Source organism: Felis catus, chromosome E1 (genome assembly GCF_018350175.1).
Source record: "Felis catus isolate Fca126 chromosome E1, F.catus_Fca126_mat1.0, whole genome shotgun sequence".
Classification (NCBI taxonomy): domain Eukaryota; kingdom Metazoa; phylum Chordata; class Mammalia; order Carnivora; family Felidae; genus Felis; species Felis catus.
In genome coordinates this window covers 20,730,836-20,752,369 of record NC_058381.1, presented here as the reverse complement: position 1 = coordinate 20,752,369, position 21,534 = coordinate 20,730,836, and the positions used below count along the sequence as shown (strand labels likewise).

At 41.5% G+C, this 21,534-nt stretch overlaps 1 protein-coding gene across 4 annotated transcripts in view; it reads left to right on the top strand.

Annotated features, from left to right (window-relative positions):
- MYO1D (myosin ID) overlaps nt 1-21,534 on the top strand; it is a 362,829-nt gene that overhangs the window by 102,345 nt on the left and 238,950 nt on the right. For 3 of the 4 annotated variants that reach the window (XM_023244611.2, XM_019817507.3, XM_045044201.1), the window contains exons 6-12: nt 1,249-1,344; nt 5,406-5,522; nt 7,202-7,405; nt 10,971-11,116; nt 11,194-11,308; nt 15,825-15,995; nt 19,725-19,795. In XM_023244611.2, the coding sequence (XP_023100379.1) occupies nt 1,249-1,344; nt 5,406-5,522; nt 7,202-7,405; nt 10,971-11,116; nt 11,194-11,308; nt 15,825-15,995; nt 19,725-19,795 (920 nt within the window). Of the gene's footprint in view, nt 1-1,248; nt 1,345-5,405; nt 5,523-7,201; nt 7,406-10,970; nt 11,117-11,193; nt 11,309-15,795; nt 15,996-19,724; nt 19,796-21,534 lie in introns of those variants that run through there. The other variant, XR_002738262.2, reaches the window with a different exon arrangement.

Sequence of the window (21,534 nt, the reverse complement as noted above, 5' to 3'; positions counted from 1 at the left end):
GACTACCTTGGTTGAGCATCACATTTCTTTGCAATGTAGAGAATAGTTTAATATCTATAAAGGCTTTTGAAGTGGTAAGTTCTGAATATGTTAAATTAATTGTGTTTTATTTTTGATAGAAGCTGTTGTTCCCATATTTGGGAGCCCCACGGATAGCAATACAACTTCAGTTTTATTTTGCTCATGGAGGCTATAAAGCAAGATGATTACTTAAAACGATTATGAACACAAGGGAGGATTGTCTTCTTTATCCCATCAAAGCTGTGATTGCTTAGGAAAAAAATCTAATACGTCTTTTGAGAATGCTTTTAGAGTTTAAGGCAAGATCTTTTAAAATAGCTTTTCTGTTAGCAGGTCTTCATGTTCAGAGAACAAGTATGATACATTATTACAATTTTTAAAGCCAAAAGTAATATAAACCAATGCTAGTAAATAAAGCGGGTGATCCAATGAAGCAGTGCTGTTTGGGATTTGTACAAAGAGAAACTATAAATCAGTAAGATTGATTTCCCTGTGGAAACTGTCTCTGCAGGTAATTGAGCGGTGACAGTTGAAGTTGAATACAATTCAGCGGAGTTCAGTTTCTTCTAGGAACTGCTTTAAGGGTGCTCGTTCGTATGTACAAATTCTGGTGTATTTAGTTTAAAAGATCACTTTTCAAAATCTGATAATTATACCTTTTAAGTAAAACAAAGCATACAGTTTAGTGTAGAGAGTTTAAACATGCTGCCTTCCAAAGGCATGTCCTGTATAGAAAAGCTACCCATATTGCGCTTGTGTTTTTGTTGACGATTCACCATGTTTTCATTCAACTATTTTTCTACCAAATGTAGAAGAGTTCTTTTTATTTCCAGAACCCATAACTTCTCCCCAGTATTTTTCCCACCGGATGAAAGTGTTGAAATTGGTCTTTGTTCAACACTGCAGCCATGGTTATTTATCCGGTGGTGCTCCTGCCTTGGATACAGAGATTGATGAGGAGAGGCTGTGTGTTTCCAGTGTGGTTCAGCATGTGACTGTCTGCTGATGCCTCTTACTTCTGTGGCAATATTGACTTTTTCTGAATTCTGAAACGCAACCCGATCCTGTCTAGATAATGAGACTGTTTAGCAAGTGTCCATCACATCCCACAGGCACCTGTTTGACAAATGACCATAGTAAAAACAAGATTACCATTGTCAGAATGTTTGCTGTAATTGGTTGTGTATGTATCTTACCAATTTATTTCTAATTAAATATTTTTTTCAGCTACTCCAAGGAGGTTCAGATCAGATCCTACGCTCTCTACATCTCCAGAAATCCCTGTCATCTTACAGCTATATCCGCGTAGGAGCTCAGTTAAAGGTAAGGGCTTCTTCTCTGAGTTGTAGAATCAAAGAATCAGAGGGGACATTAAATAAAAGTCTAGTCCAGCCTGATGCCTTTAAGCAAATGAGTGACTCTTTTCTTCTTCTGGTTTTTAAATTCTCGCGGACAGAGGTTCACTACGTTGTTGGTCAGCAACTTCACTCAACAACCATTTCTGTATTTCATCACCATCTGATGGGAAAGAAGTTTCTGTCTTGTGATCTTGTGTTTTCTTTGAACTTTTAACCCTATTCCTTTTGACACTATGAAAAGATTGATAGGACAAGGAAATCCACCTCAAAAGAAGATACTGTATGATTTGGCCACAGGCGAGTTGGGAAGACAGAAGGAACATTAAAAGCACTTTGGTTGAAAATGAGAATCAAAGGTCTCCATTCACTATTATTTCAAGTATTGATTTTAACATATACATAGTTTTGTGACCCCTGGAACATTTCTATTCAGCCTCCAAAATTTTCCACTTTTTTCCTCTTCATTTGCATGCGGGTCCTTTGCACTCACATATCGGATGCTTTTCTCCTTTTTTATTTCTAATTAGTTTCCTGCCGGTCACTTTACACCTAATCCTAATAACATAGTAGTTTGTTGATGGTGGGTTATAAAATGGCAATTACAATATTATCCTGTTTTGTTAGGGGAAAGGTGTATAAATACATAAAGTAAGCTATGGAGGGAAATAGACCAAGGGTTTAATTACTGATTCAGGTTGGATGAGGTTACAGGTACATGTTCTTGTACTCTTTCATGTCTTAAATTTCTTCTATAATAAAAAATACATTGCTTTTGTAGTCAGAGGAAAAATAAAAGAATTTATGAAAGGAAAGGATCCAAGGTGTGGGAGGTGTTTGGTTTTTTTTTTCTTATTATTATTATTCATCTGAAGCAAATTATACCTGCATTGCTGATTTAGCCATATTTTTATTGCCATGCATGGAAAGAAATGATATTTAGGCTTTCACGATTAATTTTCCGTTGTTTGACTTTCAAGTTGCCTAGTTGTTTTGTTTTGTTTGCTTTTACAGTCATCTCAGAGCAGGATGTTTGGGTGAAAGTTAATTATTGAAAACAAGACAATAGAGGGCAACATTCGAGCTTTGAGCTTTCTGAGAGTAGGTGAGCGGCCCTCAAAGACCAGAAGGGGATTATGAAACCGGCACTTAAAAAGCCCGTGACCAGAGGGGCTCCTGGGGTTTCAGTCGATTACACATCCAACTCTTGGTTTCAGCTCAGGTCATGGTCTCGTGGTTCCTGAGTTTGAGCCCTGTATGGGGCTCTGTGCTGACAGCTCAGAGCCTGCTTGGGATTCTCTCTCTGCCCCTCCCCCACTTGTGCTCTTTCTTTCTCAAAATAAATAAACATTAAAAAAAGGAAAAAGCCAGTGACCAGAAATGTTCCTCTTTAATCAAATTGTCTTATTGACCAAATTACTTTGGGCCCGGTCATGTGGCACCCCCACAGAAAGCCTTTGCTCTAAGCTAAATGTAGCTTGGGTTCCCTTTTCCAAGAGTTTCCCAGTCCTCTTTTCTCTGCCTTCCTTTTTCATCCTCTCTAACAGAAACAAAGACATAAGGTGCGATCATAGTCCAAACCTAAAAAACGAAGCACCGGCAGAAAATAAAAATAAATAATAACTAAACTAAATAATAACTAAAGCTTACCATCCAGAGATAGTTATTGATAATGGTTTATGTATATTCTTTTCTTTTCCTTTCTTTTCTCTTCTTTTTCTAAAGGTTTTATTTTTAAGTAATCCTTACATCCAACACGGGCTTGAAATCATCACCCGGAGAACAAGAGCCACATGCTTCACTGACCCAGCCACCCGGGCACCCCTGTGTATATATATTTATGAATGGAATCATGCAATAAACTCTGATTAAATAAGCTTGCTTTTATTAAATCATAATCATTAATATCTTCCCATTAACAAATATAAGTTAATAGCATGATTTTAGTAATTATAAAGTATTATACTCTGTGTCACAATTTTACTTAACTACCCTAAAATATAGGAATCATGTATATTGAAGATACTTTGGGTTAAAGGGAAGATAAAACTCAATTGAAAGTCTCCAAAAACAATCAGGAACTTAATTATCTCACATAACAAGAAACCCTGAGATGTGACAGTTCCGGAGTTGGTTAATTTAATGCCTTCACAGCTTTGGTGGGGATCAAGATGTTGTTTGTTTCTTCACCTTAAAACTCCCCCACTTCAGTGGATTGGGTTTGTGTGCTTAGGCTGATCTTCCTCACGGTCCCAAAGTGGCAGCAGCAGTTCCAGGAGTCACAGGCAGAGGAAATGTTCCTGGCTTATGTCCCGTTTTAGCTAGGGAAACCTCATGTCTTTCTTACTGACCAGAATAGCATCACAGGCCCATGGCTGCGCAGTCACCTGGTCAGAGGAACAGGATCACTGTGATTAGTTTACACCAGTGAAGATTTACCCCTGGAGGCTGGGGGAGCACCAGTCCTGAAGGACACATGCACTTGGAGACAGGTGAACAGGTCAGGGTTCTAGCAGCCCACGCTTCCCCAAGTAGGACATTTTTCCCCCTAGTTTCTATGCAATTCCAGCACAGTTGCAGCTTCTAATAATACTAATATCTGATACTTGTCAAGTGCTTTTTATGTGCTAGCAACTAAGGAGGCATCTCACGTAATTCTCATTCAGTTCTCACAGCAACCCTGTGAGAAACGCGTTATTATGCACATTTCACCCATGAGGAAATTGAGACTAGATGAAGTTGAGTATCTTGCCCAAGGTCAGAGAACCAGGAGGTGGAGGAACTTGCCTGGCTGCATCCTGGGTAGTAGAGGAACATGTACTCAGAGACCCCTTCCCGTGTCCGTCCTTACGAGATGAGCATTAGGGCAGCTCCTTGATGTCCTGGCCAGAGGAGAAATTCACCCAGGAGAGGACCAGTCGGGCTCAGGCCCTCTGGAGCTGCTGCTTTGGGAAGACTTTGGAGATGGGCAGCTGACCATCACTTCACTGTGAATTTCTGTAGACGTGTTTGTATTTCCAGCCTGATGGCTGCAGCTCCTCGAGGCTGGTGATTTGTCTTTGAACCCCTGTCTTATTCTGATTGGGCCGCTACAACAAAAGTGCCAAAAATTGGGTAGCTTTTATACAACTTTATTTCTCACTGTTCTAGAGGCTGGGAAGTCCAAGATAAAGGCACCTGCAGATATGGTGAGGGCCTCCTTCCTGGTTTATAGATGGAGCCTTCTCTGTGTCCTCACAGGGCAGAAAGGATGAGGAATCTCTGGGGCCTCTTGTAATGGCACCGATCCCACTTCTTGAGGGCTCCACCCTTGTGACCTAATTACCTCCCAAAGGTCCTACTTCCTAATTCCATCACCTTTGGGAGGGCAGGGGGTCATGATTTCAGCATAGGAATTTTGGAGGGATACAAACATCCAGTCTGTAGCAACCCCCCAAATCAGGTAGATCTGATGCGCTGCATGCTTGTGAAAAAGTGGTTGTGATCCCAGAATATTCAATAGCCAGCTGAACGATTGAGGCAGGCCAGTTTGCTTTGGGGGGGGCCTGCTTTTCCCCACCTGTGAAATAAAAAGCCTGACTGTTCAAGAGAGAGAGTGTTATTCCCAGCCTGTACAAGAAGGCTAATTCTAGGGGGAAAAAGCCACTGGCAACAACAGCCAGATGTGTGTCTCAGAGGCTCCCACAGCTGGTATTTCCATTTGTGATTCCACGTCTCATGTTTTCTTCACTTGTGACCGAGTGGCAGTCAGTTTCTGTGAGGCAGCTCAGGACTTGCTCCCTCACTGAAGGTTCCAGACAAGTATGTGATGCTTATTTTGCCTGATGGTGGCCATCTCGCACACAGATGGACATGTGTGTGCTGAATGATGTTTCTGCCCCTGAAATAATTTTCATTTTCTTGAGGTACTTGGTGAATTGCTACAACAGCCTCAAGACCTTGGCTAAACTTGAACGTAGTCTCATAATTGGTAGATGTTCACGTTCGTCTGAAATGTCGGTGACTTAAGTTCTCCGTTTTCATTCCCAGTCTTCCATCAACGATGCTGCAGAATTCAAAGTAGTAGCTGAAGCCATGAAAGTAATTGGCTTCAAACCTGAGGAGATTCAAACGGTGTATAAAATTTTGGCTGCTATTCTTCACCTGGTGAGTGGGGATGCCTTTCAGAATATGCTGCTTCCCTGTGGAGACAGGAGGCTCTTTCGGGAGACTTTGCATTTCCCCTGTAGCTTTCAAAAGTAATTTACATGAAGAAAATTTCTCTCCGTTTTGAAGAAATTGCTGTATCTGGGTTCTCTCCATCATTTTATAACATTATGAAGGATTTTCTGAGCACTATAGGTTTTAAAACTTAGCTGTAGTTAGTTGTCTTACTGGTACGTCAGGTTTTCAAGCGTTTAATTCCGAGGATTCACGTATTCAGTAACCACGTGACTACCAGTGGTATAAGCTAAACACTTCTGAACAGAATACATTTCTAAAAGCACTTGAGACGTAGAATCATCAATTATCAGCACTGGAATTTTGACCATCTCACTTTTCATGTTGGGAAGTGAGCCCTAACAGGGTGGCATGACTGGGTCAAAGGCATAGCCAGGTCACGGTGGCCGACACTGCAGACCAGGTTGGCCAGCTCATGGGTCAGTCATTTTCTCCGATACCACAGCAAACTCAGAGGACACGGGGGTCTGCTTGTCAGATGTCTTTCGTTACCATTTGTGTAATTATAGATGTTGAAAACATAATGAACGTGGAACCTTAGAAAAACATGAGTTCAAATCTGGAATAAAAGTCACCTTTTACTTTAACGTGGCAAGATTTAACTTCTAGTGAAATGTGCGGGACCTATATAAAAAGTATTGTAGGGTAATATAACTGTTCTCTTAAAGAAATGTCCCTAACTAGGAAGACTTTAACATTATTAATCGTCCCATTCTTTCAATCAGTTTATAAATAAGGTGCAACATTATCCTTCAGAAGCCAAACAGGAATTTTATTTTTAAGTTGACATAACGACTCTAGAATTTACCTGGAACAATGAACATGTAAGAAGATCAAATAAATGTACTAAAGAAGAGTAGTGGGGGGGGGGGGAGAGGGGACATGACGAATTCTACCAGATTTAAAATGATAGTAAAAATGACAGTGCTTTACAACTTGTTGCACAAATATATCATCAGATTAATCAACAGATTGGTTCATGTGCCAGACAGTTGGTAGGGTAGGTGGTTAGTAAGTATTTATTGCTTATTGAATAAATAAAATATAGATGGACTCACAAAGTTGGAAGGGGGGGAATTTAATATATACTACAGGTGACATTTTAAATCAGGAGAAAAAGTTTGACCGTTTGTTCAATAAATAATATTGGAGCAACTAACTAACCTTCTGAAAAAATAACGTTAGATTCTTTGCACTACACAGCGACATAAATGCTAAGTGAGTTAGAAGCTTAAACGTAAGGGGGAAAGCGGTGTATTAGAAGAAAATATTAAATATTCATAAAATCTTTGGAGTGGGAATGGTCTAAGTATGACACAGAGTAAGGGAAACCGTAAAGCAAGAGATTCATAGATGTGACTACATAAAAATGTAAAACCTCTGTCCATCAGAAACAAACACTGCAGATGAAAAGATAGATGGGTGTCTGGAGAAGAGAGATGGGCAGTGCACTAGATTTTTATATAAAGTGATGTGTGTAGGAAATCTGTGCTACAAACAAGATCACGTTGAATTTTATCTTAAGTTGGCAAATAGATCCTGGATGTAATGTTTCAGAATCTGGCTGGAAATGGTGCGTCTTGTTTTTCTTCACCCTGCTTTAGGGAAATTTAAAATTCGTGGTGGACGGTGACACGCCTCTCATTGACAATGGCAAGGTTGTCTCTATCATAGCAGAATTGCTCTCCACCAAGACGGACATGGTTGAGAAAGCCCTTCTCTACCGGACGGTGGCCACAGGTCGCGACATCATCGACAAGCAGCACACGGAGCAAGAAGCTAGCTATGGAAGGGACGCCTTTGCCAAGGTGGGATTTTAACTGACACTCTCGCGGGCCTGGTGTCAACAGACCTTTACCAAGGCTGCAGCAGTGGCTTCTTTGTTACCTTCTTGGTCTCCTGTCCACCCACCCCTCTTGCTACTTTGTGAGGATGTATCCAGACGTTCCTAGAAAGTGGGTTAAGGCTTTTAGAGACCATGAGGTTTGGGGCCATCACAGTCTCCATAAAACCCCCTGACTGAGAGCATCATTCTCAGGACACATTCTGAGGAAAGTGAAGCTCACTGACTGGGAAGCTAATGATGGGCCCTCTCCTCGTCCTGCATTTTGCTTTGCTCCGCCAGTGTTTGATGAAGACCACCTCAGGTTCCCCGATGGAGTTCTCATCCCTTGTCTTTAATGTCTGTGTGGTGATGGCACCATGATTTATTAGCCATCCTCCTCCTAAGTCATTCACCTTGTTTCCTTTTTCTGCCACGACAGATAATGCTGCCAGATCCGTGTGTGTGTATCCCTCCACACCAGCACTTTTATTTCCATTGGACAGACTCCCAGGAAGGAGCTCACCAGAGCTCAGGACACACTGATTTTAAACTTTAAATTTACTGAGTTTATGGGTGGACGGTAATACTTGATTATTACTTTAATTTTCATTGCTAGTGTATTTGAGCGTCTTGCCACATTTTTTTGTAAGGTATTTAAATCCATTCTGAGAATTTCCTGGTAATGTCCTTTGTACGTTTTTCTTCAAGGCCGTTCTCATTTTATTGCCAGTTTGTAAGAGCTTGTAACTTGAAATCTTTATCTGTTGTCTGCATGGCACATGTTTTGTGTCCCCAAGTTTACATTTCCTTGTTTTCTTGGTCTTTTTGCTGGTTGGTTAGGTTGCCGCATATTCTGTTTTTACCTGTAGAAGTCTCAGGCTTGGTTTTTAGTCTCAAGAGGAATTTGGATTTATCCGAGTGCAGTGGAGAGTGGGAGATTCTAAGCAGAGGCAGTGACAGCAAGTCTGCGTGTTTAAAACGATGGCTCTGGCTTGAGCATGGCGAATCTTATGGGGGCTGGGGGTGGCAGTGAGGAGACCGTTACGGAGATAGTTCAGCATCCAGGAGAGAGACCATGGCAGGTAGTGTAGAAATGGGGAAAAGAGGATGATTTGAGACAGACCGTATTTGGGATGTGAAATCCACAGCCCCTGTTTGTCTGGGGAATGATAAAATCAAGGGTTATTCCTAATATAGTCTGGCTTCAGCCTACGTCTCCTGCTTCCTTCCACACCACACTCCAGCCTCCTTTCTTTATTCCAGTGCTCAGGAATTGCAGCTTGTCGTTATCCCTTTCTCCTTCCAGCTGTAGGGCCTCGGCACATGCTGTTGCCTCTGCTTGGATTGCTTTTCTCTCCCCCTCTTTCCCGGCCAACTCTTACTCATCCTTCTGGTCTCAGCCCACTTTCTCAGAGGAGCTTTCCCTGGCCTCCGAACTCTGAACAGGTTAAATTATCCTCAGATCCCATGCAACTCACCTTGAGAGAGAGAAATTCTTTCCTTCATTCTACTTTCTATGCTCCTTGGAGATTGAGACTGTGTTTATGTTTGTTTAGTACTGTGTCTCCAACAACCTGCATATAGTAAGTACTCAGCAAATATCTGTTGAATGGATGAATGACTAAATTCCTAAATTTCTGGTGTCATTTGTTCTTGGTTAGAAGTAGAGTATGAACAGTTGTCGGAGATGGGAAGATCAGGAGCCTAGCGGTACATGTGTCTGTGACGGCCGCGAGACCTCTAGGCATGTTGTCAGGTAGGCTGGCAAGCACAGGAATCTGGCGCTTGGAGGAGAGATCTGCGTTGGGGGAATATTACCATTACATATCGCTATTATTATGTTCCTACTGTGTAATATCTAAGGAGATGACTCAGGAGGTGTTAAGAGAGTGAAGAGGACTGAGGCCAGTTAAGGGAGACCCTATCAGAGGTCACCAAGGAGGAGCAGCCAGTGAAATGAGAGGAAAATTAAGGTAGTGACATATCACGAATCCCAGAGAGGAGAGTGTTTCCAGAAAAGGGTGGGAAACCAGGTGGAGTGAGACTGAGCGTCTAAGATGTCCATATAGAAGCACAAGAAAGTGCCTACACTGAGGTGCTTGGGGTCCTTGATGAACCATTTCAGGGGAGCGGTGGGAGGTAAGCAGAGCCTAGAGTGGATCAAAGAGTAAAGGGGAGGCGAAAACTGGAGGCAGTTTGTGTAGATGTGTGCAGGTGGAGACAGTGTAGCTGGAGGGAGCTGTTGACGATGAGTGTGCTAAAGATGTGGCACTGCAGAGCATGTTTGTATCAGCACGTGCGTGTGTGTGAGTGTGTGGTGCGTCTGTCCACGGGTGTCTTTGTGTGAGTGTCCTTGGGTATTGGATATGTGTTTCATTCTCAAGGACTTCAAACTATGGTCTTTGGTCCAGATCTTTACGTAGCATTATAAATCAGTGTTTATATTTTTAGAATCCATAGGGCTCTACTGGGACATAGATATTAACTCATTGGTTCCCCGTGTTTTTGTTTTTGTTTTTGTTTTTTTAATTTTAGAGAGAGAGCACACACGAGCAGGGGAGAAAGGTAGAGGGAGAGAGAGATTCTTAAGCAGACTCCATTCTCAGTGTGGAGCCCAACACAGGGCTCGATCCCACAACCCTGGGATAATGATCTGAGCCAAAGTCAAGAGTTGGACGCTCAACCGGCTAAGCCGCCCAGGCACCCTCGTTCCCCACTTTTTAATACTTGATGAAACTCACAATAAAGCAATGAAACAAATTCTATAAAGGAGGCAGCCAATGACTGATATAGCCGGGCACAGAGATGCACCTGGGAATGGTTTTGGGACACCATAATGACTGATAGTAATCTTTAAAAAACCCAAACCATTTACTTGAGTGTTGCATACATCATGTCGTTTTTCTTATTTGGAAAAAATTTGTTTTAATGTTTTATTTATTTTTGAGAGAGATAGAAAGACAGAGTGCGAGCAGGGAAAGAGCAGAGGGAGAGGGAGACACGGAATCAAAACCCGGCTCCAGGCTCTGAGCTGTCAGCACAGAGCCCGATGCGGGGTTCCAACCCATGAACCAAAATAGCATGACCTGAGCCAATGTCAGACACTTACCCAACTGAGCCAGGTCAGTGCCCCTTCATCATGTAGTTGTTTTTTTTTTTTTTTAATTTTTTTTAATCTTTATTTATTTTTGAGAGGGAGACAGAATGTGAGCAGGGGGGGGAGCAGAGAGAGAGGGACACACAGGATCCGAAGCAGCTCCAGGCCCTGATCTGTCAGCACAGAGCCCGATGCACGGCTCGAACTCACAAACCATGAGATCATGAACTGAGCCGAAGTCGGACTCTCAACCGACTGAGCCACCCAGGTGCCCCCATCATGTAGTTTTTAAACAGGTGATGTGCATTTCTAATTTTTCTGCTTAGAGTAACAACAGCTGCATTGAATGGTAAGGAGAAGGTGGATGGTAGTGTAAAACTTACCACAAATCTAAACAGAAGACTCAGTCCCATGTGGGGACTGAGAATTAATGATGTCGTTTTCCTCACAGGCAATATACGAACGCCTTTTCTGTTGGATTGTTACTCGCATCAATGACATTATTGAGGTTAAGAACTATGACACCACAGTCCATGGGAAGAACACTGTCATCGGTGTCTTGGACATCTATGGCTTTGAAATCTTTGACAACAACAGGTAAACTGGACAAGGTACTTGAAACTCTGTTGTTTATTTTCTAATTCTTTGAACCTCATGGATTCCTCTTCCTACAGCTTTGAGCAGTTCTGCATCAATTACTGCAACGAGAAGCTGCAGCAGCTCTTTATCCAGCTGGTTCTGAAGCAAGAGCAGGAGGAGTACCAGCGGGAGGGGATCCCCTGGAAGCATGTGAGTGGGCTTCTCCGGGAAGCACCTTCATGTGCTTCGTGTGTCAGCGACAATGTCAGATCTTACCATTTTAGGAGTTCTGTTTTAATCTTCTCGAGTATGTGCAACACGTAAACATTAGCTTCCCTTTTGGGGATATGTGCTTACAAGTCACGTTCAGGGTTGATAGGTGCGACTTCTCTAAGCTGCTGGCCTGCCTTGTTGGTGCCCAGAAATGCTGAGTTACCACCTTTGCACTTTCTAGCTGATGCCACATGGGTTTTCTGGTTTGTATCTGTCTAGGAGAGTTTAGTGTCATTTAGGAGTTACTCGGAGCAGTGACTTTTGCCTTAAGTTGGCTGGACTTGGCTTCCAAATTTAGTTTGTCTTCTTTCCTTCCTCTTTCTCCTCTTATTTCTACTCTGTAATCTAAATGGCATTGTTATCTCCAGGTAATATGGTTTATATTCTCTGAAATCCGTGCATGGAAACACCTGCATTCACATTTATTTCCATTGGCTTGCCTTCGTGTCACACCTTGTTATCACCTCATGGCCCTTTGTGAACGTTGACAGTTGTTACAGTCAAATAGTTGCAGTGAGGTAGAACCAGCTAGTGGGATTGCCCCAGGACACAGGCCCCCAGACGTCACAGCCAAAGAGCATGACTTACTTGGCTCTCTTGTTGCTTACCATTAGACCCCCTGCTTAAGACAGGATGAAACCTACTAAACTTTTCTTTTAAATCTGTATTTTTAAACAGTCTTGAGAACAGACTTGAAAAAAAATGCAAAAACTTTTGAGTTTCCACACGTCTCTGTGTTTATAAAACTGTGTTTGTCCTCTTGCCAAATAGAACAGTGTTTTGTTTTTTTTTTTAAATCTTATATGAAGGATGGCAAATTCAACGTTTATTTATTTTTGGGACAGAGAGAGACAGAGCATGAATGGGGGAGGGGCAGAGAGAGAGGGAGACACAGAATCAGAAACAGGCTCCAGGCTCTGAGCCATCAGCCCAGAGCCTGACGTGGGGCTCGAACTCACGGACCGTGAGATCGTGACCTGGCTGAAGTCGGACGCTTAACCGACTGCGCCACCCAGGCGCCCCTAGAACAGTGTTTTTTAAGTATCCAATGTAATAGTAAAAAGCTATTTGAGGTGTTGTATGTAAATTACTTTTATATTTCTTCCCACCTTCCTACTTTCTGTCTCCTCCCATTCAGAAAGGGAGACAGTGGTATAATTAATAGCTGTCCTGCCTCAAATTTCATATTCACCTTCCATCATGTGTTAAACATCAGAATACCATAAGAAAATTTTGTTCAAGTATGTTAGTGCAATTTTACCAATTTACAAATGAACCAAAAGGTGTATTATTACTTTATAATAGGATCACCTACAATTTTGATTTACACCGTGAACTCTCGTAGCACATTGGAGATGGAATTCAATTAAGTTTAGATGCAGCTTTCTGTGAACGGATCTGGTGTACAATTTAACACACAGTATAACTGAAGCTTAGATTTTTATAGCAAATTTAATCATGAAACTTACGATTCAGATGTGATTCAGAGATACTGGCCAAAAATACCCTTTAATAATTGGGATATCCAATTCCACAGGCATAGCTGATAAGGAGAAAAGTCAGCAGTTCTAGTAGGCTATTCCAAACATCTGAAAAAGGAGCAGAAGCCCTAAAAATGCAAAAATCCTTAGCAAAATAAACCAGGAAATAAATATCCTAGAGGGGGCAAAAAGCTAGATCCAAGGTAATTGTTACTGTACTAACTACATGCCGGGTCTCCCCAAATTAAAATCTCTATTCTGGGTAATTATTTCCTTTAAAAACTCAATTTCTGAACATAGTGATTGATTTTGTTTAATGTTTTTTTATTATGGAAGATTTCAAATACGCATAAGAGCAGAGATCGTAATATAATAAACTCCATGGACCTGTCACCCACCATAACAGTTACAGTGGGTTGCCAGTCTTGGGTCGATCTGTACCCACCCACACACCCCCAGACTATTTTGAAGCAGATCTCAGACATCATATTATTTCACCTGTAAATATTCCAGTGTGCTTCTCTGAAAGATAAAGCCTTTTACGTTGTATGGCATTTTACAAATACCGTAACCATGATACCATTATCAAAGTAAAAAAAAATGTAATGGTCATTCCTTAATATCCTCAAATATCCACGCAGTGTTCACATTTCCTCAGTTGTTTTACAGGTTTGTTTTTACAGTTTGAATCTGGATCCAGGTAAGGTTCTTACACTGTGGTCAGTTGGTAGGACTCTCGCATACGTATAGATTTCCTCCTCCATCTCTTGTTTCCCTGCAATCTTCCAACGAAGAGAACGAGTCATTTGTCCTGTGGACCTGCCCACAGTCTGGATCCTGCTCGTTGCATTCCCTTGGTGTCATCTGATACATGTCCCTGATCCGCGTATGTCCTTGGTTGTTAGATCTGGAGTCTTGTGTGGTCTCAGAATCAGTGTTTTTCTGCCAGTCTGTTTCAGAGGTGGTATATGTAGATTCCTATCAGAAGGTCCCTAATGCTTGACTCACTTTTACAGGCTTTTGGTGCTGTAGTTAATGTCATTTTTGGCTGTTGACAACTTGACTGTTAGGCACAAAGCTGCTCTATTTGGGGTGGCAATGGGAGACCTCTGTGCCCCTGAGCTACTCGTCATATCTCTTCTTGCCCCCTGGAACCCCCAAGAAGCCTCCTGGTAATCAAGGTTGCTGGAAGAACCTGGTTTGGAAGCCACAACTTTAAGCACTGAAGTAACATTAAAGTTACAAACTAAAAGTTTCTGAACTTCTCAGCAAAGACTAATCGCTTTAGTTTTACAGTTGGAACTTTAGAGGACTTAATTATTTTGTCCCTAGGACAGAAGACTTAGTCTTTAATTCTATACTCCCAAAGTCTAAGACTTCAGCTAATAATTAGTATAGAGTTACTGCTTTTTGAGAATAGTAAGGATATTTTTTCGAAAGATGGAAATAACTTTTTCTCCCTAATTAGGAAATGTAATACATGTCCACAGTAAAAGTAAATATTTAGGCCAGGGTTTCCCCACCTCTGCATCATTGACATTTGGACCAGATGAGTCTTTGTTATGGGGCTGTCTTGTGCATCGTGACGCCTAGTGGCCTCTTCCCATGGCACATGTGGTCACGACCACCAGAAATGTCCCCCAACAGTGCCACATGCCCCTGGGGGGAAAAAGTCATCCTCTTGAGACTCACTGATTTAGCAAACTAGCAAAAGTATAAGAAAGGAGGTAGAAGCCACCCAGTCTGCAGACGTTCAGTCCATGGATACAGAAGAGAACTTGGAAGAGTAGAGGGAGAGCTGAAACCCACAGACAGATAACCGGCATGAGCGCCTGGAGCAGGAGTCCATATGAGACTGTAATAGTCCATTGTGAACGTATAGGTCTTATGGTAGGTGATGGAGACGACACTCGAGTTTAGGTACCTCCTGAATGAGGGGGACACAGGAACACACAGGACTAAAAGTGTGATAACAGACTGCCCACCTTCAAATGACGTACAGCTAGCCTGAGTTAGTCCGGTGTGAGTGTGGTGAGATTTGTGCTGTAGACCATCCAAATAAACAGATGTAGCAGAGGAATTTTGTGTAAACCCTGTGTATATTGAAGTTGCTAAAAAGGCAGATGTTATTTGGAACTTTTTTTTTAATGTTTATTTATTTATTTTTGAGGTGGGGAGGGCAGAGAGCAAGGGAGAGAGAATTCCAAGCCGACTCCACACTGTCAGTGCAGAGCTGGACATGGGTCTCTGTCTCACAAACCATGAGAACATGACCTGCTCTGAAACCAAGAGTCAGACATTTAACTGACTGAGCTGCCCAGGTGCCCCTGAAAAGTTTATTCTTCTCTTTTGTGGAAACTTTCATCTCAGAATTAGATTTTTTTTTGTATTTTTCCCAGAGAAATATCAAAACTCTGTTAGACCCGTGAATGCTTTTTAACTTTGGGGAAGCTGGAGAAGATGCTCTTTTGAGTTTTAGTCATCTGGGGCCATACAACTAAAAATTCAAGTTGTGGTATGATACCTTAACGTCATGAAGTAACATATCGAATAACACTTTAAGGTTACTTGTCGGTCTTTAGTGGAGTGTGGCTCTTGTGGTTAATGGCACACAGATTGGGAGATTGAGAGTATGAAGGAGTAGGGTTAGGTATAGGATTCAAACAAAAGTTAGTGATGACAGAAATATCACCAACTTTATCCTTTTTGCCTTGAGCTATACTCAGGTAACACAAAGTGTTCATGACAGAGTCAACAAAGAAGTTAAAAACTAAACCTGTGGTAGAACACGTGCTCATTTTAGCATCAGACCTCGCTAATGCTACTCACATACGTAACACCAAGGAAGCTTGACCTAAACTTCTGAAACCAGTGGAGGCATCGGTGTTTTGCCTGGCCCGCTGTCTGTTCCCTCTGGACCTGCTTCTGTGCTGTGTCCTGCAGATTGATTACTTCCGTGCTGTGTCCTGCAGATTGATTACTTCAACAATCAGATCATCGTGGACCTTGTGGAGCAGCAGCACAAGGGGATCATTGCTATCCTAGATGACGCCTGCATGAATGTCGGCAAGGTCACCGATGAAATGTTCCTCGAAGCACTTAACAGCAAATTGGGCAAACATGGTCATTTTTCCAGCCGAAAGGTAGTGTGCTTCATGAGAACTTCCTCTACTTTTGATGTGTAGGATTTTCCCCATTGCTGGACACAATTAAATGGTTTTAAATGTTGGGTTAAAAGAGGTCCACTCAACTAAGCAAGAAAGAGCATAAGCAATCATGAAGCAACTTACTGCTGTAAGTAAATCCTGCCTGTCTGGTTTATGGGATGACAAGACTGATAAAAATCATAATATCCAGGAGAGGGAGCTCCAGACTATTCAATTTGCTAGAAATAGGAAAAATGAACATGATTTTAGAAAGCATGATGTCATTTATAACCAATAGGTACAGAGGCCTTGTTCATGTGCTAGAATTTTGTTCCTGCGTCGGATAATTCTGGCACCAAAAACAGCTTTTGTCCTTGACTTTTTACTGTCATCAGTTATAAAACGTAGTATGTGTCCTCTGCCATAGTTCTTCAGGCTATGTGACTTTCTTGAAATGAGGGGAATTCTAGCTGTAATTCTCGTTGTTACAAGGAATTCGTTCCCTTAAACGAATGGGTATCCTTTTAAGCTCCCTATTTTTCACATTCTAAAAATGTCATTAAACAGATGACATTTCTGTAATGGGTGGTGGCGGTCGTGGTTATCAGACCTTTGTGCCGTGCCTCGCAGATACTATGCTTGTCCTGGGAGGGGCAGACCGTCATCCTGGTGGTCCGCCGACACTCTACCAATACAGGCGTGTCTAGCAGCCATAGACTAAAGTAGAAACAGGCTCTGTGCACCATCACTTCCATAAAGAAAGGAGCAAACATTTCTGCTCCTCCATATTTCCATGCAAATCTTTGACACACTGCCATTTTTCTTTTTTTGCGCAAATCTATTTTCTGACTTTGTCCCCTTTGAAACTGTGTAATCAGAAGAGTAAGAATCCACAATTAACTGGATAAAAGCACAAATCATCAAGAAATAGATTACTGACTGATATTTATGTTAGGCCAGTTTATTTCTAAAAGATTCTCCTTGGTGTATTACTGAGGACTGACTTGGATCCCTCCTACAAGTCGGTCGGCTGTCAGATACTATGGTCTGACCTTTGACATGAGGGTTCTGGTCAGAACATTTCCCACATTTGATACAAGGACTTGCTGTTTCCAGGCGTAATCCTGGATGCTGGGGACAGAGCAGTGAGCCAAGTTAGAAGCAACCTACACTATTTAGAGCGATCCATTAAAAGATGGTATTATTACGTGGGCAGATGTCCTATCTTAGAGAGCTGGGTTACTCACGTCCTTTATAATCCCAGCCCGGGTTTTGGAGACTCACCTACATCCTGCGTACCAGATGGTACCTAATCAATGTTTGTAAAACTGAATTGAATTGGTCACGATTATACCAAATAGATCTTATGGAATATTCAGTTTAAAACTAAAACATGCAAGGCTCCACTTCATTTAAATAAATTAACTATGAGTCTCATATGAGAAGTGACCTCATTTTGATTCACCTTGGCCATTTATACACCTGAATTAAATTTGTCCACCAAATATTTTGAAACATAATCTCATTCTTAAAGTAGCAACTGTACATAGTACTTTTAAGCAGTTGCCACCGATTTAATAAGAAATTGTGAAATGGTGATTTATCTGCAGAAATGGGAATTTTCTTTTTTTTCCTTTATTTTATTTTTTTAAAAAACGTTTTTGTTTTTGTTTTTGTTTTTTTTGAGAGAGAGAGATGGGGGGGAGGGGCAGAGAGAGGGAGAGAGAATCTCAAGCAGACTCCAGAGCTGTCAGCACAGAGCCTGACGTGGGGCTTGAACTCAAGTACTGTGAGATTATGACCTGAGCTGAAACCAAGAGTCTGAGGCTTGACCTACTGAGTCACCCAGGCACCCCTTTTTTTTTTCCTTTAAATGTGGAAACCCAGGTTTCTCTGACTCTCAAACCAGGTAGCTCCTTCCTCCAGGATTTGTCATCCCCCAGACAAGTCCTGAGATATTGGGACCTTTAAAGTGTCCCAATTAATTTCTGGGATTATTACCCTAATGAGGGAAAGAAATGAAATAACCAAGCAGTTAGGATATTTTCATCACTATGAACCTTTCCTTTAAATAATGCTATACTGCTGTATGCTAAGCCAGGTATTATCATTTGCTATTGGTTACATGTTATCTTGAGTTATGGGCGTGTTAAATAAGTTTCTGCCTTGTATTTATTTATGGGGCTGAATTGTTTTTTAGACGTTAAAGTTATCATGGAGAGACAGATAAATGATCCAATAAACCATGAAATTACTATTTAAAGTATTGTGAGCATACAAAGTTAAATGATAACATAACTTCTTTCCAGAAAGTAAAGAAAAATCTAAAATCTTCTGTGTTCAGATCGGTTGAGACTTTGCAGTATCCAAATGTGAGAATACTCAGCGTAGGCATCTCCTGGGTCCTTTTCCATGAAGAGTTTTATAAATAAAAGGGTTTTGTAAAATGGTTAATGAGAGACAGAAGGAAAGAGGAATTCAATTTTTTGCAGATCCCTCTGTATGTTATGTATGTTATGTTGGTCTCCATATCTCATTTCACCTTTAGGACAACTCTCTGATAGAAGTAATTATTAAAGTTGAAATGAAATTAAAAATTTATAAAGTATTAAGTTTAAAAAGTTAAGTTAAAAACAGAACCAAGATTTGAACCTCGGAAATCTGACTCTCATTTCCTGGAATGATTCACTTGTCTAACTAATAAACTAATTATTCCTTTACTAGTCCAGTTATCAATATAGAAGCCACCATACTGAAACTTAAGTTTTTGTACGTAAGTGCACTCAGTGCTTTATGGATTCTTGGATGTCTGCTTTAGAACCTGTAGGATGTCAAGTGATCCTTCACAGGGCAGACAAAGAAGTCTGGGTGTTACTATAACAAGGAAAATTACAGAAAGCAGTGGAGACCACCAGGCTATATAAAAACCGCCTGTCCGGAACGTATTCCTCTTCCATGAGAAAGAGCTGCAGGAGGCTGATCTTCTTTGAAATGATGGACCTGAACTTGAGTCCCAGCTGAGCAAAAGACAGGTTAGCCAGGCCGTTGTGTACGTGGAGAGCACAGACATTACATCTGGTCCCCAGAAGCATCAGAGCTACCACTTACAAGCCATGTGACTTGGGCCTTAGTACATAAAAGAGAGCTCATAATACTTAACTTACTTTATCAGTTGTGAGGACTGACTGAGACATGTGCACTTAGCAGACAGCAAGCCTTCAGTGTGGTGCTCCTTGAGTGGAGTGTGGAAGAGAAAGAGACTCCGGATAGGCTGGGCCGCACCCAGGCAGCAGCCAAGATTTTTAGCACTTCTCTCCCAGGGACTTGGACTTCTTCCATTTTCCAGCTCTTCCCTCCCCTTGCCACTATCCTTCTCTGCATCCAGCTAATGGGAGGAGAAAAGGAAGTGCAGAAAGGATCACCCACTTCTTACCAGATTTGGCCTGACATAACCACACTTCCTTTCCACTCACCGTCCATTGTCCAGCACCTGGTCACTTGGCCATATCCAGCTGCAAGGGTGGCTGGGAAATGAAGTCCAGCTGTGTGGATTTCCGGTGTAAGCTCGAAGGTTTTGCCATATAAGCCTCACATGGTGGGGCATTATCTCATTCATAATGGTATCATGATTTGTGACACTATCATCATCTTATATGAAATTGGAGTATATTTTTAGGAAAGTGAAAATAGCCATTTTCAAAATAATCTCCTTATTGATTTTCTTAGCTCTGTGCCTCAGACAAAATCCTGGAGTTTGATCGAGACTTTCGAATTCGACATTACGCGGGTGATGTTGTGTGAGTATCTTACTTTGGTATCTAACACGATGACTGGCATGCAACTTCATTTTAGAAAATATAACCAGAGAAAATAAAAACTGTTTTCCTATTTATTTGCATTTTTCCACCATTTCATAGGCCAGTATATTTTCATCTCCTCACTTAAAAAAAGGGGCATAGCTTCATTCATTCCTTGTTTTTCAACCATTTCTTGAACACACACTATGGTGGCCATGCACATAGTGTGGCCACTATGGCATAGATGCCACTCACATTAGCTGATGGATAAATAAATTGTGGAAGAATGTTAAGAACATATAGAAAGATGGGTAAGATGAGTCTTTTTCTGGAGAAGCTAACAGTTCAGTGGTGGGTGTAGCAGATACATAAGTCACTCTAATGAATGAGAAGGGTCAAACTAGAGATGTGCAAGGCATTATGGAAACATTGAACAGAAGTCATTAGCCCAGAGCAAGGAGTATAGAGGGGTTTTGGGGGAGGAAGTGTATCCAAGCTGAATCCGAAAAGATGAAGGGAGGAGGGAGGAGGGAGGGCATTCCAGAGCCGAGAGCCACCACTGTGTGTGAAGAACTACAAGCAGTTGGGTAACTACAGGAAAATTAGTTTTGCCATATTACTTTTCAAATGTTAATTGAAAAAGTAAAATTCTCATAAGCCAATTTTTCTGGTCACAATGTAAGAAAAGTAGACATTGATAAGAAAATATGACTAAAAATATAACCACCTTAGCATTTGTGTTCCCTAGGGCTACTATAAAAAAACAAGTGGCTTAACAAGAGAGAAATCCATTCTTATTCCAAAGGCCAGAAGTCGAACTCCAGGTGTCCACAGGGCCATATGCCAGGGGTTCTGGGGGAGGATTGTTCCTCGCCTCTGCCAGCTTCTAGTAGCTTGTGGCTACATGTCTCCAATCTCTGCCTCTGTGGTCACAATGCTGCCTTCTCTTCAGTGTGTCTGTGTTAAATCTCCCTCAGCCTCTATCTTAAAACTACAATTGTGATGGCATTTAGGGCCCACCTGGGTAATACGGGATACACTTCTCCTCTCAAGATCCTTAGCATCATCACACCTTTTGTTGTGTAAGGTCACATTCACAGAATCCAGGGAATTTGACAAAGATGTCTTGGTGGGGGGGGGGGGGGTTGCAGTTCTTCAGCCTACTACACTCAGGATGCTTTGTCCACTGAACACTGCCTCTTATCTTATTATTGTTTAAAGTTTCCTCTTTTCTTTTGTCCTTCTTTTATATGTTAGGAGTTCTATTCATCAAACCCATTACAGGAAGAGATTACACAACAACAGAAAGGCAAATGATCATCTCTACAAATGCTGAAAAGACATTTGAAGGGATTTTAATAGCTGTTCCTGATTTAAATTAAAACTGAATCATAAAATAATATGGCTCAAGATTATCACCCCATCTGTCAAACTAGCCATTAGTGCTGGAATAGCACCATATTCCACTTTTTCTGGTCCTGTTCCCAGGTTCCAGAATACTAAGAGGGAGGATCCAGCGCGGTGCAGACATCTCCCGCTGAAAATGCAGGCCTCACTTACAGGACACTTTCATACAGTTCAGAAGCATAAAAGCAGAGCTGGTCAGAGGCCATAGAGACCAGCCAGCCCGTCTCCTTTGTTTTACAGATTAAAAGACTTATGTAAAGTCTTGACTTATGTAAAGTCTTTACTTATGTAAATTTTTACCCAAGGTCACACTGCAAGTTTCTGGAATAGCT